The 21,882-nt window shown below is 37.2% G+C and overlaps 1 protein-coding gene and 1 pseudogene across 1 annotated transcript in view; both read left to right on the top strand.

Annotated features, from left to right (window-relative positions):
* The window catches only part of LOC113925563, an 83,339-nt pseudogene extending 80,544 nt beyond the window's left edge, over positions 1–2,795 (top strand).
* Positions 2,796–3,526: 731 nt separating this feature from the next.
* LOC113924953 (sulfotransferase family cytosolic 1B member 1) overlaps positions 3,527–21,882 on the top strand; it is a 32,718-nt gene continuing 14,362 nt past the window's right edge. Inside the window, exons 1-4 of the mRNA XM_027599339.2 lie at positions 3,527–3,674; positions 9,721–9,907; positions 10,188–10,316; positions 20,508–20,605. Of these exons, the coding sequence (XP_027455140.1) occupies positions 9,760–9,907; positions 10,188–10,316; positions 20,508–20,605 (375 nt within the window). The 5' untranslated portion in view covers positions 3,527–3,674; positions 9,721–9,759. The remainder of the gene's footprint in view (positions 3,675–9,720; positions 9,908–10,187; positions 10,317–20,507; positions 20,606–21,882) is intronic.

The following is a 21,882-nucleotide window of genomic DNA, read 5'->3' as shown; positions in this document are numbered from 1 at the left end:
GATAAATTATAGGTCATCTTATTCATAAGTATTTGCTTTTGCAATTCCAGACTTACCATCCCTTTTCAAAGTTAACATTGAAGATTCTCTAACAAAAGACGAAGGTAAATGTGATCCTAGGTATGGGAAGAGGAAAGAAGGCAAGTTTAGAAGCAGAGCCCAAATCATGTATGCTAAGAATAAAATGTCTTTAAATATTATGTTTTGTCTTAAAATCTAGGTATGTGGACGTTGGTGCAGTGTGCATGTGGTTTTGATGAAAGCTCCCACTCACAGAGTTTAGTTTCTGTACAAAACCTCATTACATCAGTACAAATGTACACACACTTATTGGTTTGTACACTTTTATGAAAATAAACATACAAACAAGAATAACAAAATTCTCATATATTTGACACAATAAACTAAGCTAATTACCACACCTTTCTCTTTGCTGTCCCACAGTGTGGCCCATGTCTACAGCATGGAGCCTAACCATTTCCTTATAATCCTATGATGCATGAACTCATAAGATAATTCTAATGTGGACTTCAAGTTAATACTTAAGCAACTTTTAATTTGTTCTTTTAGAATGTGTTTTCTCTTGTATTGATGCTAAGCCTGAATTCTCTTTTACATTACAAAAAATTCAGGTGATTTTTTTTTTCCCTTTAAGCTTCATATGATTGGATTTTATATGCTGCTGGTAGTATGATTATATTCGGTATTATTTAGAAATTTCTCACAGGACAGATACCAAGCTTTCAACTCATTTGTATCTCTGTAATAACAAATGCTAAATTTTTAACAAGCATGCTAATAATAATAAAGTTTTTTGGAAAGATGTCATTGCCAGGATTGATTCTAAGCATGTTGATTGTGTTAACTCATTTAATAATCAGCAGAACTATATAGAGAAATTAGAACCCCTGTGCATTGTTAGCGGAAACGTAAAATGGTATAGATGTTACTGAAAATAGTCTGGTGGCTCTTCAAAAACTTTTAAATATTTATTACCATATGATCCAGCAATTCTATTTCTGGGTATAGATCCAAAAGAATTGAAAGCAGAATTTCAAAGAAAAATTTGCACACCCATGTTCATAGCAGCATTATTCATGGTAAGCAAAAGACAAAAGCAGACCAAGTGTTCATCAATGGATAACTTGATGTGGATATCGATAACAAAACGTGATTTATACATACAATGGAATATTACTCAGCTTTAACAAGGGAGAGAATTCTGACACATGCTACAGTATAAATGAATTTTGAGCACATTATACTAAGTGAATTAAGTCAATCACAAAAAGACAACTATTGTATGATTCCACTCACATGAAGTATCTAGAGTAGTCAAATCCATAGAAACAGATTGAAGAGTAGGCCAGAGCCTCAGGGAGGGGGAAGTGGAGAACTGTTATTTCATGGGTATAGAGTTTCAGTTTTGTAAGATAAAAAAATTCTGGACATTGGTTACACTGCAATGTGAATATACTTAATGCTCCTGAACTGTATATTTAAAAATGGTTACGGGGTGTCTAGGTGGCTCAGTCAGTTAAGCATCAGACTCTTGGTTTACATTCAGATCATGATCTCAGGGTCATGAGATTAAGCCCCACATTGGACTCTGCTTGCTTGAGATTCTCTCTCTCTCTCTCTCTTGCTCTCCTTCTGCCCCTCCTCTCTCTCATAAATAAATAAGTAAAGAATAAAGTTAAGATAGTAAATTTTATATGATGTGTATTTTCCTACGATTAAAGCTAAAGAAGATGGCATTCTCCATCCCAATGGAACAATGGAGGCACAGAGAGGTTGAAATTGTGGCCTTATTCACAAAACTGGTGGATTACTAAACTAGAGATTTAAAGCCCAGGGAGTCTGGGTCTGTAGACCAACCTCTTGCTCCTCCCACTGCTTACCATGTTCCTGATGTTGTTTTCCATAGCTTCACTAATTGCAACTGGGATAGTGCAATCATCTATTTCACCTATAAGTTCATTTAAGAAATGAAGGTATAATTCCTGTAATTCCTGAGGTATAATTCCACAGTTCTCTAAATTTTGCCTGATTCCAGGCAGTCTAGATATCCATTATTATCTTGCCTATGTAGTTGGTTTTTAACTAACAGCAAAAATTCATTTTCAGTCATGGATCTGTATACCTAATTGAAAGTACAATGACATGAGCTTTTGTTTTTGGTGGTCCACTGCAGCACGTGGAAGAACTGTGTTGATCCTGTACCTTTGGAACGTGTCACTTGATTGCAGGAAGCTTGGCAGGAAGGGAAGGTGATTTGTGGGAGTCAGTGGCTTTATGGGCGTTATGTGTCATCAAAAGGAAAAATAAAATCCCAACCTTAGTTTAGAGTCATAAAATCATACAAAAATGGACAAACTAGCTCAGAGAACATCTCAGAAAAATCAACAGTTCAGGATCCCTAATCAAAGAGAATCAGATTAGCATTACTGTGCTCAGTCTGGATGTTCTCCAGATTTGTGAACCTGATGCACTATAACCCGTACACATAAACCGTTTTTCTCTCTGTTCTTTCACACACTCCTATCGTCCACATAGACCGAAAATGAAACAACACGAGCTCTCAGAGAAAACTAGGAATTCGTTGGCAACATGTTTTAAAGACACAAACACGTTTTTAAAATATCTTTAAAGATCTGTAAGTAAAGTGGAGGGTCTTAAAGAACATGCTGGTTTCCTTCTGGGCTTTTTTGTATCTCCCAGCTCTGCATAGGTATAATCTCCACGGCAAGGGCTTGGCAACCGCCGCGTACGGCGAGCTGTACCCGTCTTGTTAAGGGCCCTTCCCTAACGGATTGATTACAGCAACTAGACCATAGGACAATCTCACAGGGTGGCTGAGGTAACAGGGGTAGAGAACAGGAACATATTTCTGGGGCAATGTTTCTTCCCCTCCACACACAAGCTTCTTGTTTAATCTTTCTTTGTGTATATGTGACTCAGTGTACAAAAAAAATAAAAACAACAACAAAAAACCACAACATACTAAGAGGTTGTAGAAGTGATCAGAGTGACAGAAACCATCAGTTCTACCCTGTTTCTGCTTGCTGAAATGGAAATTGTTTAGTATTAGCTTTAGTAAATGTCTGTGTATATTTGCCCTTTCCATGACATTGGAAACTTAGGTTTCTTCCGGATGAACACACACACACACACACACACACACACACACACGGTGACTTTTTATCATGATCAAAATTATTAGAAGACATTCTTATAAACTGCAGAGAAGCAACAGGCTTCCATACACGGATGCTTCAGATCCTTCCCCTATGCATTTCTCTCAGACCCTTTGAAACCCTGGGGAAACCTTCAAGTCCAGGCACTCTGACTGTGCTTACTTCTGGCCACCACCCTGATCCATTTCCTTCTCAGGGCTTCCTGGCTGCACCAGCTGTTGAAACAGCAGTGCCTGCCTCTGTGTGCATGTATGTGTGTATAGGTCAACCTTTTTATATCTTAACTGCCTGTAAAGTCACTGACTAATACATTCAGATCAAAACCAGTACTTACTTTTCTCCCGGAGACAGAAGTGAGCCTCCCCAGGCTCCCCTGGCCCTGCCCTCCTGGGACTACCACCACCAGCTCCCAGGGTTCTTGTCAGCACCAGTACCACTGGCTGAAAATAAAAACTGAAAGCGGAGACTAAGTGTGAGGTAAAATTTGCTTTTTAAAATCTCTTTTCTTGAAGTTTTTGTCTGGCATCTGCAGAGCATTTTGGGCTTCTCCAATGATTTCTGCTTTGAATACATGCTTGCAATTTAAATGCTTTTGCCTAATTCCAATTTTCCCACAGGAAACTCGGTATTGTTGTTTATGCTGTGCACAATCTATCAGGCTTTCCGTGATCACTTTTATTTTTCTAGGTTCAGTTGGACTCTTCTGAAGCATGCCAGTATTGGGGGTCTTCTTATGAAACTTATGAAACAATAAGCCTCATAAAGGAACAAACTTGGACTTTATTAGAGTGAAATAAATGGAAGAAATATTCTTTTCTCATTAAAAGGACCATTCAGTTTTATTTTTTAATTTATTTTTATAATTTTTTTAAAGATTTTATTTATTTATTTAAGAGAGAGGGAGAGAAAAAGAGAGAGAGAGAGCACAAGCAGGGCCAGGGGCAGAAGGAGAAACAGACTCCCCACTGAGCGGGGAGACAGACATCGGGCTCAATCCCAGGATGCTGGGATCATGACCTGAGCCGAAAGCAGACGCCTGACCCACTGAGCCATCCAGGTGCCCCAACCATTAGGTTTTAATGTCAGATATCTCGGTTAGTTTCTCCTAAGAGGGGTGTTATTTTTCATTTTTCTCTTTTTTTACCGTTGATCTTTTTAGAAGCCAATTCTAGACATTGTAATTTTCAGCCTATCACTCAACTAGGAAGACCTGTGGTGTCATGTAGACTGTCATATGTAACCACATAAAATTGTCAGTTTTTGGTGGGATTTAAAAGATTTTTATAAACTAATTTTTATGATTTTAAGTGTCACTCTTCCAGGGTATCTGGCTCAGTGACATTAGTTATGTTATGTCTTCCAGCTTTACCCGCCTGCATCCATCTTCCCGTGTGATTCTGAACTCATCATCATCCATGGGTCACAACAAGAAGTGCAATTCAGGACTACTACTCTCAGATTCCTAAATTGGTTACACCCACTTCCTAGATGTGACTAGGATGTATTCAGAATCAGCTGCCTTATTTTCATTTTGTTACTCATATCCATGCTTCTCTGACAACATTTTTGCAGCATGAAAAGCTTGAGGTTTTTGTCAGAGGAAGTTTGCTTTGTCAAAGTAAAATTTCCTTACAAATTGTGAACACCCTGATTTGGGTGAGAGAAAATCACAGACACTTCGACTCTGGTGCAGGCCCACCCACCATAGATTTGCGATATGACCAAGCGCTCAGAGCTGGGGAAACTCATCTATTTCTGGTTGCCACTCACTTGTCATGTGTCTTTGAGCAGACTCTCTGAACTTGTTCCTTAATCTCATCCACAAAATGAAAGTAAGACTTATCATCAGGGTGGGTAACACAGTAAATACCATTTATTTTCTAGAAGATGTTAATTAATTTTGATAAATCATTTATATACACCCTATACAGAGTAGATGAAAAGTGGTTTAAAGTCATACTTCCCACTTTTCTTGAGCATGCCAATTACTTGGGGACTTTGTTAAAATATAAATTCTGATTCTGCTTTGGGGCCTGAGATGTTGCACTTCTAACAAGCTCTCAGGTAATGCCAATAGTACATGGTGCTTGTACATGAACTGTATTTGAATAGCAATAATGAATTGATTATATAAATATAAAACAATAGTACAAATAAATCAAAATTAATAAAGAAATGAAAAAGGATGAGTGAAGACATGAAGGGACCCAGGAATGATGTTATAAATGTATAAAATAATGTTAACCCCCCACTAAGTGGGGAACAAATTTGTCCACATGATTTGTAGCAGACAGTATAAAAATGGGAATTGTGTCCTCAATATTTATTTGCTTTCCCCTAATAATCTGTATGTATAATAAGAGTTAGTTAGTGCAATTATACCACTGCTAAATTTTATATTCTGGAGCCAAAGAAGAAAAAGAGAGCTTCACTTATTTTCCTCAATTAAAAAAAAAAAAAAAGCATCCAAATGATATTTGGGATCAATATTTACCCTTATATTACCTGGGAAGAAATAATTAGCTAAGAAATTAGTAGAACAAAATGTTTCAAGGAAAACTGTTTCATTTATTGTATGTAAGTCAGGTCTAATACCCAATTATACTATGTTGACTTCTGCTGTCACTCATTCCTATATATGTACATTCAAACTGGGAAGTAACACTATCCCCAAGATCTTAGAAGATTCTGAGTGGGACATGCAGTTTCAATCATTCACTCTTTCAGTTCATTCAACATCTGCTTCATTCCAAATACAGAGCTTACAGACTTAATTTCACTTCTTTCCACTTCCTGCTTCTGCTGGGTTCCTGACCAACCATATCATTTATTCCTTTCCTGAGGCTGCTGAAATATTCCACAGTAACTCATGCTGGAGAATTTCTTCTACTGGACTCTGCCCCTTCACTAACAAGGGACTGAGAAAGCAACCACATTTACCACAAAATAGAAGATAATTAAGAAGCTTACAGAAGGCAACAATTTAATATGGAATACTTAATATAATTTTCCTAAAATGCCCTGGCCACTCAGCTTTCATCAGCATTTTACCTCAGGATCTTGCCTTCTCTAAATTTATGTGTGTCTACCCATGCTGAGAGTCTGCTTTTCCATCAATATACTCTTCTTCAGGCCTCTGAAGGACCCACCTCCTTTACTTTATGAGGAGTAATAAAGATGCAAAATTCCAACTATTTTTAATGTTTTTCTAGCATAAGATGCCATATGTTTAAAGACAAACCCATGATTTAATAACTTTTACTGGGGGAACAAAAAGACACACATTTTTGTGTACATACCTATTAACTATAAGATATAAAATTATGATATATAATGCATGTCTTACAATGTAAAATGAAGAAATCTTTGTCCAGATTTCTCTCTTCTAGACTGTTTTTTAGAGGGTGTATGGAAGAGTTACCTCTAAAACATCAGGTTGTTGTATCAACAAGGTTTTCCTAATAAAAAACATACCTCTTTCTATACAAACTTATTTTAGGGATAACAGTTTAAGCAGCAGCTAGCTTTTAAATTAGTGATTTTGTTTGTAGCTCCCATTATACAACTAAATATTGAAAGCTTAATAAGTACAGTCACTGTTTAAAGTACCATGAAGGAATTTTGGAATCACCAAATTACTCACAACATATTTATGTGATAAAACCTCTGGTTGGCAATCTTTGAAGTCCAGTTATAGTTATTTTACTTGCAGCAATAAGAGTTCATCTAAGATATTATATCATTCAGATGGTTATTAATTAAAACGCTATTCATATGTAGTATATATTACGTATTATTGTTGATAGATTCTCTGAAATAAATGGAACAATAGATTATGAAGGATCTTATAACTTCTACATTTTACATTTCCATCTATTTCTAGGATGTTTACATTCTGTGTGGGGGGGAGGGTTGTAAAATGAGACACAGTGGTTAAAGCAGTTAGAGTTTCACTTACAAAGTTCAGTGGAGATGAAGTGGAAAAAGTAAACAATGAATAGTTCTCCGAGATGGCCAATTTTATGTGTCAACTTGATTGGGCCACAGGGAACCCAGATATTTGGTAAAACATTGTTCTAGGTTTGTGAGGGTATTTCTGGATGAAATTAACATTTAAATTAGTAAACTGAATAAAGCAGATTGCCTTTTCTAATGAGAATGGGCCTTATCTAATCAGTTGAAAGCCTGAATAGAACAAAAAGGCTGACCTTCTTGTGAATGGGGGAGAATTCATCTTGTCTGACTGTCTTTGAGCTGAGACATCAGTTTTTTTCTGCCTTCACACTCAAACTGAAGAGTTGGTTGTTCTTGGGTCTCAAACTTGCTGGCCTTTAGATTAGAACTAAACATTAGCAATCCTGGGTTTCCAGTTTGCCATCTACAGAGCTGGGGAATTTTCAGTCTTCATAATTTCATGAGCCAATTCTTCATAATAAATTCTCTCCAAACATATATATAATATTGGTTCTGTTTCTCTAGAGAACAGAGAATAATAATATAGTCTCCTCCCACGACGCAAAAATTTTGGAAGATTTAGAAGAGCAATGAGATTCTAATTCAGAGTTAGTATTATTAGTATGATTAAGATTAGAATAGTTACTAATCAAAGAGTTTGTAAAGGAATTTTTATTTTATATACATATGTACATTATAATATAATGTATATAATGTACATATGTACATTATATATGTATATATAAAGAGATTTATTATACCTAATTGGTTTATGTAATTTTACAGGCAGGCAAGTTGGACATCCAACACAGCTGATGATTTAGTTCCAGTCTGAGACTAAAGGCCTAAGAACCAGGAGAGCTGATGGTGTTTTAGTTTGAAAGCTGTCAGGTACAAGACTCAGGAAAAGTCAATGTTTTAGTTCTACTGTGAAGACAGGAAAAAGCCTGATGTCAATTCAAAGGTTGTTAGGCAAGAAGCATTCTTTCTTATTTGGGGGATGGTCAGCCTTTTTGTTCTGTTCAGGCCTTCAACTTTAAGAAGGGCAATCTGCTTTAGTCAATATACCAATTTAAATATTAATGTCATCCAAAAACACTCTAAGAATACTAGGAATACTAAGAATAATATTTAAGCAAATATCTGGACATCTCATGGTACAGTCAAGTCTATCCATAAAATTAACCATTGTAGTTTCTAAGCAAGATGGAGTAACAGGAACTAGATTTACTCTTTTGCATGGAGCAACCAAATGAAAGATAGTGGATAGGAAACAAACAAACAAAAAATTGAACCATATGATTTCCCCAGATTACTGCCTTGAAGGAATTCCCAGGCCACACTTCAAGGAGACGATAGCAGACACCCAATAAAAAAAATATCAAGCATGCAAAGAGGCAGAAAAAAAGAAACCATAATTTTAAAAAATTATTCAATTGAAAGCAACCTAGAACTAACATGATGTTAGAATTAGCAAATAAAGGCCTTAAAACTGTCACTATAACTGTATTCAATATGCATCAAAAGTTGAGACAATAAAAATATAATCATTTCCAAAATGATATTCTAGAGGTGGAAACTACATCTGAGGTAAAAATGCAATAGGTGGGATTAACATCAGATTACACATTGCAGAATAAAAGGTTAGTGAACATGAAGGCATAGCAATAGATGTTATTCAAAATGAAACATAAAGGGAGAAAAAGATTTTTAAAAATGAATAGAGCACCAGTGAGCTATGAATAACTGTATGTGACCTGGGGTCTCAGAAGGAAAGACAGAAAAATTATTTGAAGAAATGATTGGAAATCCACAATTCCAAGAAGCTCAATAAATCTGAAACATACACACACACACACACACACACACAAAACTTGTGAAAATGACCACACCAAGGCACATCATAATTCCATTGCTCAAAATCAGTGATATAGCAAAAAAGAAAATCTTAGTCACAGGAATATAAGGCCCAGCACAGGGAATATAATCAGTGATATTATAATAATGTTGTACAGTGATAGATGGTAGCTACATCTCTGAGGAACATAGCTAAGTATAGAGAAGTTGAATCACTATGTTGTACACCTGAAATAATGCAACATTGTGTGTCAACTACACTCAGATAAAAAAAAATTTAAAAAGAAAATCTTAGAAGCAGACAGATAAAACACATTGTTATGTACAGAAGACAAAGGTAAGAAAGAATGGATTTCCTAAAAAGAAAAATGAGGTATAACTAAAGTGTAATGATGAGTGGCAGTTTCATTTTGCTTTAAGTCCAGCTAATTCTTAGCATATTTCTGTAAAATCTGATTTTCAATTCTAAGATGTGTAGTTTCATTTCTGTTAAAAGCTTCCAGTAAAGACCTTTGTACTGCTTGTCACTGAGCCAGTTGCTGCACTTGCAATCTACAACTTCATACACACAAAAATGCCCTTTGTATTTAGATCTCTGCTTGCTGACAAAGGTCAATTTCACTTTGTACCAAATAACAGTGTCTTAAGAATAGTATTAGTTATTCAGCTTCTGATTTTGATCTTCTTTATTTTCCCATGATTGGATTGTCAGGAAATATTCTATTAAGTATTTGTACAAGCTGGTACAAAAATGATTTCCCCAAAAGATCTCCTGAGAAAAAATCTGAAGATGATTCATGGCTATCCCATGATCTACGCTTTTGCAAACAACTGGGAAAGGATTGAAGAATTCCACAGCAGGCCAGACGACATTGTGATAGCCACTTACCCCAAATCAGGTGAGTTTTGTGGACTGACAGATGCAGATCTGGCTTCAGTCTTTGTTCCCTGAAAAACAGCTTCTCTCTATAAAATCATTATCATCCTATATAAAATTAATATTCCTATCAGTCTAGCCGTGTACTTTTGAGTTTATTTAAAATGAGCATTTGGGGCACAGAAAGGGAAATTGCAGAATTAAGTTTCTAATAGAATGTATTAAGATTGCAGACTACCTGTAGGGACTTTTGCCCCCAGATTCCAGTGATGGTTACAAAAAAATGTTGTCTTTCACCACAGGTACCACTTGGGGTAGTGAAATTGTGGACATGGTTCTAAATAATGGTGATGTTGAAAAATGTAAGCGGGATGTTATAACAGTTAAAGTTCCAATGTTGGAAATGGCCATCCCTGGACTAAGAACTTCAGGTAATTTTAAACTACTTGAGAATTATAATTTTTAATATTATTATTTTTAATTTTTATTATTTTTTAATTCAAAACCAGATTTTCTTTTTAATTTCAGCTAGCCAACATATAGTATAACATTAGTTCTCGATGTAGTGTTCAATGATTCATTAGTTGCTTATAACACCCAGTGCTCATCACATCACATGCCCTCCTTAATGCCCATCACCTAATTCCCCCAACCCACACCCACCTCCCCTCCAGCAGTCCTGTTTGTTTCCCTGAGTCAAGAGTCTCTCATGGTTTGTCTCCCTCTCTGATTTCCTCCCATTCAGTTTTCCCTCCCTTCCCCTGTCATCCTCTGCACTACTTCTTATATTCAACATATGAGTGAAACCATATGATAATTGTCTTTCTCTGATTGGCTTATTTCACTTAGCATAATACCCTCCAGTTCCATCCACGTCAATGTAATTGATAGGTATTCATCCTCTCTGATGGCTGAGTAATATTCCATTGTATATATGAACCATATCTTTATCCATTCATCTGTTGAAGGGCACTTGTCTCTTTCCACAGTTTGGCTATTGTGGACATTGCTGCTATGAACATTGGGGTGCATGTACCCTTTCTTTTCACTACATCTGTATCTTTGGGGTAAATATCTGGTAGTGCAATTGCTGGGTTGTAGAGTAGCTCTATTTTCAACTTCTTGAGGAACCTCCATACTGTTTTCCAGAGTGGCTGCACCAGCTCGCATTCCCACCAACAGTGTAAGAGGGTTCCCCTTTCTCCACATCCTTGCCAACATTTGTTGTTCCCTGTCTTATTAATTTTAGCTGTTCTAAATGGTGTAAGGTGGTATCTCATTGTGGTTTTGATTTGTATTTCCCTGATGACAAGTGATGTGAAGCATTTTTTCAAGTGCCTGTTGGCCATTTGCATGTCTTCTTTGGAGAAGTATCTGTTCATGTCTTCTGCCCATTTCTTGACTGGATTATTTGTTTTGTGGATGTTGAGTTTGATAAGTTCTTTATAGATCTTTGATACCAGACCTTTACCTGTAATGTTATTTGCAAATATCTCTTCCCATTCCATAGGTGCCTTTTAGTTTTGTTGACTGTTTCCTTTGCCATGCAGAAGTGTTTAATCTTGATGAAGTCTCAATAGTTCATTTTTGCCGTTGCTTTCCTTGCCTTTGGTGATGTTTCTAGGAAGAAGTTGCTGTGGCTGAGGTCGAAGAGGTTGTTGCCTGTGTTCTCAAGGATTTTGATGGGTTCCTGTCTCACATTTAGGTCTTTCATCCATTTGGAGTCTATTTTTGTGTGTGGTGTAAGGAAGTGGTCCAGTTTCATTCTTCTGCATGTGGCTGTCCAATTTTCCCAGCATCATTTATTGAAGAGACTATCTTTTTTCCATTGGATATTCTTTCCTGCTTTGCTGAAGATTAGTTGACCATAGAGTTGAGGGGCTATTTCTGGGCTCTCTATTTCTGTTCCATTGATCTATGCATCTGTTTTTGTGCCAGTACCATGCTGTCTTGATGATCACAGCTTTCTAATACAGCTTGAAGTCAGGCATTGTGATGCCCCCGGCTTTCATTTTTCTTTTTCAACAATCCCCTGGGTCTTTTCTGGTTCCATACAAATTTTAGGTTTGTTCCAGCTCTGTGAAAAATGTTGATGGTATTTTCATAGGGATTGCATTGAGTGTGTAGATTTTTCTGGGCAGCATAGACATTTTCACAATGTTTATTCCTCCAATCCATGATCATGGAATGTTTTTCCATCTCTGTGTCTTCCTCAATTTCTTTTATAAGTGTTCTGTAGTTTCTAGAGTACAGATGCTTTACCTCTTTGGTTAGGCTTATTCCTAGGCTTATTCCTAGGTATCTTATGGTTTTTGGTGCAATTGTAAATGGGATCGATTCCTTAATTTTTCTTTCTTCAGTCACATTGTTAGTGTATAAAAATGCAACTGATTTCTGTGCATTGATTTTTTTATCCTGCCATGTTGCTGAGTTCCTGTATGAGTTCTAGCAATTTTGGAGTGGAGTGTTTTGGGTTTTCCACATAAAGTACCATGAAATCTGCAAAGAGCTAGAGTTTGACTTCTTCTTTGCAAATTTGAATGCTTTTTATTTCTTTTTGTTAGATGATTGCTGAGGTCAGGACTTCTAGTACTATGTTGAACAAAAGTGGTGAGAGTGGGCATCCCTGCCGTTTCTGACCTTAAGGGAAAAGCTCTCAGTTTTTCCCCATTAAGAATGACATTTGCTGTGGGCTTTTCATAGATGGTTTTTATGATATTGAGGTATGTTCCCTTTATCCCTATACTTTGAAGAGTTTTAATCAAGAAAGGATGCTGGATTTTGTCAAATGCTTTTTCTGCATCAATTGAGAGGATCATATGGTTCTTGTCTTTTCTTTTATTAATGTGATCTATCATGTTGATTGATTTGTGAATGTTGAACCACCTTTGCAGTCCAGGAATAAATCCCACTTGGTCGTGATGAATAATCCTGTTAATTGGATTGGATCCCCTCGGCTAGTATCTTGGTGAGAATTTTTGCATCCATCAGGGATATTGGTCTGTAATTCTGCTTTTTGATGGGGTTATTTGTCTGGTTTGGGGATCAAGGTAATGCTGGCTTCATAGGACAAGTTTGGAAGTTTTCCTTCCATTTCTATTTTTTGAAACAGCTTCAGGGGAATAGGTATTAGTTCTTCCTTAAATGTTTGGTAGAGATCCCCTGGGAAGCCATCTAGCCCTGGACTCTTGTTTTTCGGGAGGTTTTTGATTACTGCTTCGATTTCCTTGCTGGTTACTGGTCTGTCAGTTTTTCTACGTCTTCCTGTTTCAGTCCTGCTAGTTTATAAATTTCCAAGAATTCATCCATTTCTTCCAGATTGCCTAATTTGTTGGCATATACTTGCTCATAATATGTTCTTAAAACTGTCTGTATTTCCTTGGTGTTGGTTATGATCTCTCCCCTTTCATTCATGATTTTATTAATTTGGGTCCTTTCTCTTTTCTTTTGGATAAGTCTGGCCAGAGGTTTATCGATCTTATTAATTCTTTCAAAGAACCAGCTTCTAGTTTTGTTGATCTGTTCTACTATTTTTCTGGCTTCTATTTCATTGATTTCTGCTCTAATCTTCATTATTTCTCTTCTCCTGCTGGGTTTAGACTTTATTTCCTGCTCTTTCTCAGTGTCCTTTAGGTGTAAGGGTAGCTTGTGTTTTGGGATTTTTTTAAGTTTTCAGAGTGGCTTGTATTGCAATGTCCTTCCCTTAGGACTGCCTTTGCTGTATCCCAGAGGTTTTGAACTGGTGTGTTTTCATTCTCATTAGTTTCCATGAATTTTTTAAGTTCTTCTTTAATTTCCTGGTTGACCCACTCATTCTTTAGTAGGATGATCTTTAACCTCCAAGTGCTAGAGTTCCTTCCAAATTTTCTCTTGTGATTGAGTCCAAGTTTCAAAGCATTGTGGTCTGAAAATATGCAGGGAATAATCTCAGTCTTTTGGTATTGGTTGAGAACTGATTTGTGAACCAGTATGTGATCTATTCTGGAGCAAGTTCCATGTGCACTGGAGAAGAATGAGTATTCTGTGTTTTAGGATGGAGTGTTCTGTATATATCTGTGAAGTCCATCTGGTTCAGCGTGTCATTCAAAGCCCTTGTTTCTTTGTTGATCTGTCCATTGCTGTGAGTGGGATGATCTGTCCATTGCTGTGAGTGGGATGTTGAAGTCCCTACTATTAATGTATTATTATCAAAGTGTTTCTTTATTTTGGTTATTAATTGGTTTATATGATTGGCTTCTCCCATGTTGGGAACATAAATATTTACAATTGTTAGATCTTCGTGTTGGATAGACGCTTTAAGTATGATATAGTGTACCTCTACATCTCTTACTACAGGCTTTGGTTTAAAGTCTAATTTGTCTGATATGAGGATTGCTACCCCAGCTTTCTTTTGAGGTCCATTAGTGTGGTAAATAGTTCTCCACCACCTCACTTTCAGTCTGGAGGTGTCTTTAGGTCTGAAATGGTCTCTTGTAGACAACATATGGATGGATCTTGCTTTTTTATCCAACCTGATACCCCGTGTCTTTTGATTGGAGCATTTAGCCCATTTACATTCAGAGTAACCATTGAAAGATATGAATTTAGTGCCATTGTATTGCCTGTAAAGTCCCTATTTTGTAGTTTGTCTCTGTTTCTTTCTGGTCTGTTACTCTCGGGGTCTGTCTTCACTTACAGTATCCTCCTTAATATTTCTTGTAGGGCTGTATTGGTGGTCACATATTCTTTCAGTTTCTGTATGTCTTGGAAGCTCTTTATCTCTCCTTCCATTCTGAATGGCAGCCTTACTGGATAAAGTATTCTTGGCTGCATGTTCTTCTCATTTAGTATCCTGAATATATCATCCCATCTCTTTCTGGCCTGCCAAGTTTCTGTGTATAGGTCTGATGTTATTCTGATGTTCCTGCCTCCATACGTAAGGAACCTCGTCTCCCAAGCTGCTCTCAGGATAGCTTCTTTTGCTCTAAAATTTGCAAGCTTCACTATTATATATCGGGGTATTGATCTATTTTTATTGATTTTGGGAGGGGTCCTCTGCCTCTTGGACATGAATGCTTGTTTCCTTCCCCAGATTAGGGAAATTCTCAGCTATGAGAATTATATATACTATATATATATACCTATGAGAATCAAATATACCTTCTGGCACCCCACCCCCTCAGGCACCCCAATAATTCTAACTTTTTTTTCTTTTCAGGTCATCATTAAATTCTTGAAGACTTTCTTCATGAGCTCTGAGTTGTCTTTCTCTTTTCCTCAACTTTCTTCCTTTCCATCAGCCTGTCCTCTGGAACACTTATTCTCTCTTCTGCCTCATTTACTCTAGCTGTTAGAGCATCCAATTTAGATTACATCTCAGTTATAGCATTTTTAAGTTCGGCTTGATTAGATCTCATTTCTGCCCTTAGAGATTCTCTACTGTCATTTATGCTTTTTTCAAGCCTAGTTATTAACTGTATAACTGCTATCCTGAGTTCCAACTCTGACATCTTACTTATATCCATATCGCTTATCTCTATGCCAGAGAACATTGCCTCTGGTTCTTTTGTTGTGAATTTCTCCTTCTAGTCATTTTGCCCATGCCTAGGATAAGTGAGTGAGCAAAGTCCAAAATAACCATGACCCAAGCAAAATACACTCTAGACAAATCTGAAGTGGTTGGAAACCACAACAGAAAAGTAAACCAAACCAAACCAAATCAAAACAAAACAAAACCAAAAAAAAGGAAGGTGGGGAGAGAGACTATAATCTCATAGGGTGGGCAAAGCAGGGTGATCCACTTGTTCCTTATTGAATATTGATCTGTGTGTTAGAAGACACTACATCCCAAAATTGCAAAGAAAGCAAAACTTATATATATACAAATAAAATTGAATAGAGTGGGAAAAAAGGACTAAAATGAAGCATATATCTATAAAATGTAGATGTAAAAGATAAAAGTTAAAAAGTGACTTAAAAACATAAGTTGGTGAAATAAGAATCTAGTTGAAATGGGAAAAAGGTAAAAAAAAGAAATGGAAAATTTTAGACCGAAAGATAAACGAATTGTGAGAAAACATGGGGAACTTAATATACTATTTTCTCCTGGTACTGGAATTTTACAGTCTTGTGGGATCCATAAACTTGTCCACCTGTTCTTCCAGTCTGTCTTCTGGGGGAGGGGCCTGCTGTGCTGCTTTTCATGTGTCTTTACCTTGGCAGATTTGCCCCACCCCTTGCCAGGGGCCTGGGCTCAGTGTAAGCTGGTCCTCTGTGTGGCTTTTGTCCCTGGAGGCTTTCTGCCCCCGTTTAGAGGATCAGAGTAAAAATGGCCATGCCCAGATCTCTGGCTCAGAGCTGAAAGGTCACATTCCCACTTCTTCAATAAACCCTCTGGGACAAACAGTTCTCACTTTTGTGTGTGCCAAACTCTGCAGACTCTTGTGGTACAAGCCCACTGTAATTCACCCTGCCACAGCGGAGGGAGTACCAGGGACCTGCAAGCATCACTACCTTTTGGGACTGTGAACAGTTGCGGGCTTGTACATGTACCCTGTCCACTGCTCCCAGGTCACGGCTGGGTGTCGCCCTACTGTCCTTTCTGGGGCCACTGCCACCCTGAGAGCTGTTGCCCAGTTGTGGGTGCAGCCATTTCACCCCTCCCAGGAAATGGTAAATGGCCTGCGAGTCCCAGTCCTTTTCAGGGTGTGCAGGCAGAGAGCGGTCACCCCACTGGCCCTGCTCAGGGCTTATGGCGACCTGAGCTGAAAGTCCCCTCCTGGGCTCGCTGACCAGAACAGTTTCCCTGCTCCACTGCTTGGGCCATCTACTGGTTCAGGCACCCCTGTTCGTTCTGGCATCTGGAATCCTGAGACCACAATGACCTACCTAGAATTCTGCCCTTTTCATCCCTTGAGGCCCTTTCAGAAAGGGATGTCTCTCACTGGAGCAGATTTCTAAGGGTTCGATTTTGTGGTCCAATGTTATATCACTTTCCTGTAGCCAGCTTATGGAGGCTCCCTTCCTGCTCCATTTATCTTCCAATATCTCCCCACAGATTCATGACTCCACACCTCCTACCTTGCAAAAAGCAGGTGCTTTTCTACTTGTAGAGTTCTAGATATATTTTCTTACATCTCAGGCTGAATTTGTGGGTGTTCAGAATGATTTGATAGATATCCAACTAAATTCAAGGGACTAGATGAAACGAGGTCCCCTACTCTTCCACTATCTTGCCTCCTCCTTATATTATTTATATAGCATATTAATTATTGTGTTTGTGTTTTACATTCAAAGAAAATGGAGTCAATTTGGTAACATAAAATGGAAGTTTGTAAGCAGTACAATCACCAAGATGTATAGAGAAACTGTAGTTTAATTCATTGTATATCCAAGTATGATGACCTAAGATGAAAGAGTTTTGCTGTAGAAAATAACTAAAAATTTGGTTAATAAGTTAAAAAATATTCCTTATTTTTTATTGACTTTTATTGTATAGAATGTAGTAGATTAGATTAATAAGTTCCTAATTTAGGACATTACTGTAGTTAAGTAAGTAAGGAAGTACCAACACATCTCAAACATAAAATTTATTATTAATACAATTCATATTTCATTCCACAAATATTTATTGAGTGCTTCCAAAGAATTATGCACTGTGCTATGGGCTAGATATAAAATGATTAGTAAATTCAATGATTAGTAAATTCAAGGAGTTTACAGTAATATCATGCCATTAAATAAGTAAATAAACTAATAATATGTGAATATTTTTAGGTTCATGTACCCAAAGAATAGGGAACAACAAGAGAGTTTACTTTAGATTGGATATTTAGGGATATCTACTCTGAACTGAGATGTAGAGCTATGCACATAGTTAGAGAAAACATATTTCATGAAGGTGAGTATTAGGTATGAAGGCTTAGATAAAGAAAGACACTAGTGTAGTCTAGGAACCAAACAACAACTATGAAAGGGGAAAAATGAGATAAAAAACAACTGGAGACTAGACAGGGACAGATCATGTAGGGTGTGTAGTTTTCAAGAACTACTCAGTGATCTAAGAAAGAATCAGGAGTATGGTGTCCTGTAGGCAAGTGAGAAGGACTCAAGAAGTGAGACCTGGCCCTCAAATGCTGCTGGAAACCTGGGATAAGAAAACAGAAGTATGGTGGTGAATGTTATCTCAATTTAAAGAGCAGGATCTAAATTCCCTTCCCTACCAGAGCTCGTTACTTCCATAGACAGAGAAGAACAAGCTGAGAGGGTGTCATTCCTTCCATGTGGTTGCCTGAAATCAGAGCAAATGATGAATCTTGGAGCTAAAATAATTATTCTGGGATAAGCAAACAAAGTGAGTGCAAGAATGAGATAAGACTCCAGAGCCATTAAAAAAGTAGGAAATGAAAAAGTGATAGAATCAAAGTAATTGGGGTGGGAGAGTCAGGGATGACTGGTGGGAAATGGGAGTTAAAGGTGCAGAGTGAGGCTGTGTAGCATCACCAGAGAGTGAGTGAGGGTCAGCAGGTGAAAGAGGGTAAATTGTCACTTAGATTTATTCTGGAGCCTGAATATGAATGTGTGTAATGTTATTACATATTCCTAACATTCATATTTGTGCAATAAAGTGTTGACTTAAAGACATGGCAAAACAATTACATGGCAAAACAATTACAACCTAGAGTTTGGGAAATCTTTCAGTGAAGTTGAAGGAATGAAGAGGAGCAACAGATAAGGGGAAAACGTCATTAAAAAAATGTAAAAGTTCATGTCATGGGCATTGAGGAATAGTGGGTTGTGGAAGATGATGATTTCTCATTTCTATGCTGGATAAAGTGGCTGTAGTAACAGGTTAGTAGTAGCCTAATAAAATACTTGGTGGAATTTTATAGGTGTATAATTAATGTTTCTAGGTAAAACTGAAGATACCCAATTAAATTGAAATTCAGATAAATAGCTATTTTACTTAGCATAAGTATATCCCAAATATTACATGGAAGATACTTACACTAAAAGGTATCTGTTGTTATCTGAAATTCAAATTTAACTAGGATTCTTTTATTTTTCCAAAGATTTTATTTATCTGATAGAGAGAGAGAGAGAGAGAGAGAGCTAGAGAGGGAACACAAGCAGGGGGAGTAGAAGAGGGAGAAGCAGGCTCCTGGCTGAGCAAGGAGCCCGATATGGGGCTTGATCCCAAGACCCAGGCGCCCCTTAACTAGGATTCTTGATCTTAATTTCCTAAGTCAGTCAACCCTATCCCCATTAAAATTAAGAGATTTTTCCTAATACAACTACATGCTAATACAACTATGTGCTATGCATTGTTCTCTACAGAACATTCAAATTGAGCTACATCCTGGCTCTTGGGGAATCTCCATTCTAGTGTGTGTGTTTGGGGCTGGGGATGGGGAAGAAGCATGGGAGCTGACAACAAACAAATAAACAAGTAAATAGACTGAAACAAAAATAAGCATTACATAGAATATTTTAATAAAAGGATGTTTTAATAGAGATTGAGTGGCTTTTTAGCATATGTAATAACTTTTTGTAAATGAATGAAGCATAAGATTGTTTTGAATGAGTGAGTGAGATGCAATTTTGAGCAGGTGTGCCTTTGTATGCAAAAGGTGGGAAGATAATGTAGGATTAACAGGTAATCTAGAGGTTAGACTGGATATAAGTAATATTGTGAAAAAAATGTGTAGGACTCTAAGATTTATTGGATATGTAATCTGAAGGAGATTTTAGGTGTTGATGACTCTATAGGATATGACATCTTTAAAAGATATATCTGGGATATGATAAAGGCCACTGAATGCATTAAAAGAATAGTTAAATTAAAAGGGTTTGCCCCACTCTTCCTAGTCTATGTCAGGAATTCTGAGTGTGCCTTTATCCCAGAAGTGCCTTCAGACTGACCAAGTCACTTATTTGTGAGATCCAAACCCCTGGGATCATCCTAACTCTGACTAGACAAAATAAATGGATATTTTCTGTCTCAGGGAAGTTGACATACCCCTTATCCAATAACTTGATTTGAAACCAAATTCTCCCACATATTAGTTGTGTGTCTTTGGTGAGTTCAGCTAACACCTAAAAATTACACAACATTTTCATTTTGCATGTATGTACATCTGACACATAGACGAAATAATGAAAAAATGCAGGTGCAACAGCTGATGCTCTCCAGATGTAATACGTCTATACCATAACAGCGGATGCAAAACAATAGCTGATATGAGCATTGGTAGTTATCCATATCTCTTTGAGAAACAGAAACTATTTTCATAATTATTTATAATAATGCAAGGTATGATAAAACTCCAAATTGCTAAAGCTGATATTAATACCCTTCATTTTAGAGGTAGAAAAAGTGAAACACAGAGACGAGCATACTTTCAAATGTCTCACAATGAGTAAGTGACAGACTTAGGATTTGAACCCAAGGAGGCTAACCTCACAACTATGCCCTTAACCATTATGCAATATTGCCTCTGAGAATCCAGATAATACCCATGATTTGTTCAAAATTTAGCAGCATTATATTCCGCTCGAAAATATTTTAAAAGGTCAGAGAAAATCAGGAAATGCAAGCTCCTTGAAGGCTCTAATATACTAAAATAAAACTAAAATGTTCCCAGGAATAGAACAATTAGAGAAGAATCCATCACCACGACTTGTGAAGACGCATCTACCAATCGATCTCCTTCCTAAGTCTTTCTGGGAGAACAACTGCAAGGTATACTCTACACTGCAAGTAATTTTTTTTTTAAGATTTTATTTATTTATTTATTTATTTATTTATTTATTTATTTATTTGACAGAAAGAGACACGGTGAGAGAGGGAACACAAGCAGGGGGATTGGGAGAGGGAGAAGCAGGCCTCCTGCAGAGCAGGGAGCCCGATGTGGGGCTCAATCCCAGGACCCTGAGATCATGACCTGCAGGACCCTGAGATCATGACCTGAGCCAAAGGCAGACGCTTAATGACTGAGTCACCAAGTCACCCCTGCAAGTCATTTTTTAAGGTGACCCTATCCTTTTAGTCATGCACATAATAAATGATTGCTCAAATGTTTTGTTTGATACCATGAGAACTGAGCTACATAAGAAACTGCTTCAATTAAAAAAATGTATATTTCAGTCTGAACCTACATAATCAAGTTTGCCAAAGGTATGTAGCAACAGGATCCCCATCTCAGCACAATATTATTGCTACTATTATTCCCCAGCTATCCCTAGATATTCTGTCCTTCTCTGAAAACTCAACATAAGGATGTCAGTTCTTATTTGATTATTTGGTAAAATTCTCCAGTGAAATATTTGTGCCTGGATATTTGCTTCTGGGGAACTTTTAAATTTGAAATTCAATTTCTTCAATCTTTGTGGGACTATTCTGGTTGTTTATTTCAACTTAACTGACTTTTGCTAGTTTGTGATTGTGAGGAATTCTAAGTTTTGGAATTTTGTAATGAAAAGTGTTTCATAATTCTCTTCGTTTTTTAAAGATTTTATTTATTTATTTGAATGAGAGACAGCAAGGGGGGAGGGGCAAAGGGAGAGGGAGAAGCAAACTCCCCTCTGAACAGGGAGCCTGATGTAGGATTCGATCCCAGGACCCTGGGATCATGACCTAAGATGAAGGCAGACACTTAACTGACTGAGCCACCTAGGTGCCCCCATAATTCTCTTATTCTTTCTTTGAACAGACTGTATTTTTTACAGCGATTTTATCTTTAGAGCAATTTTAGGTTCACAGCAAAATTGAGTGGAAAGCAGAGATTTCCCAAATATCCCCTGCCCCTATACATACATAGCTACCTATTATCAACATCCCCCACCAGAGTGGTGCATTTATTACAACTGATGAACCTACTTTGACACATCATAATCACCTAAAGTTCATAGTTTACATTAGGGTTCCCTCTTGATGGTGTACATTCAATGGATTTGGACAAATGTATAATGACATATATATACCTTTATAGCATCCTACAGCGTAATTTTGCTGCCCTA

The sequence above is a fragment of the Zalophus californianus genome, chromosome 2 (genome assembly GCF_009762305.2).
Source record: "Zalophus californianus isolate mZalCal1 chromosome 2, mZalCal1.pri.v2, whole genome shotgun sequence".
NCBI lineage: Eukaryota > Metazoa > Chordata > Mammalia > Carnivora > Otariidae > Zalophus > Zalophus californianus.
The sequence above is the reverse complement of the archived record's forward strand: the minus strand, read 5'-3'. Positions and strand labels throughout refer to the sequence as shown.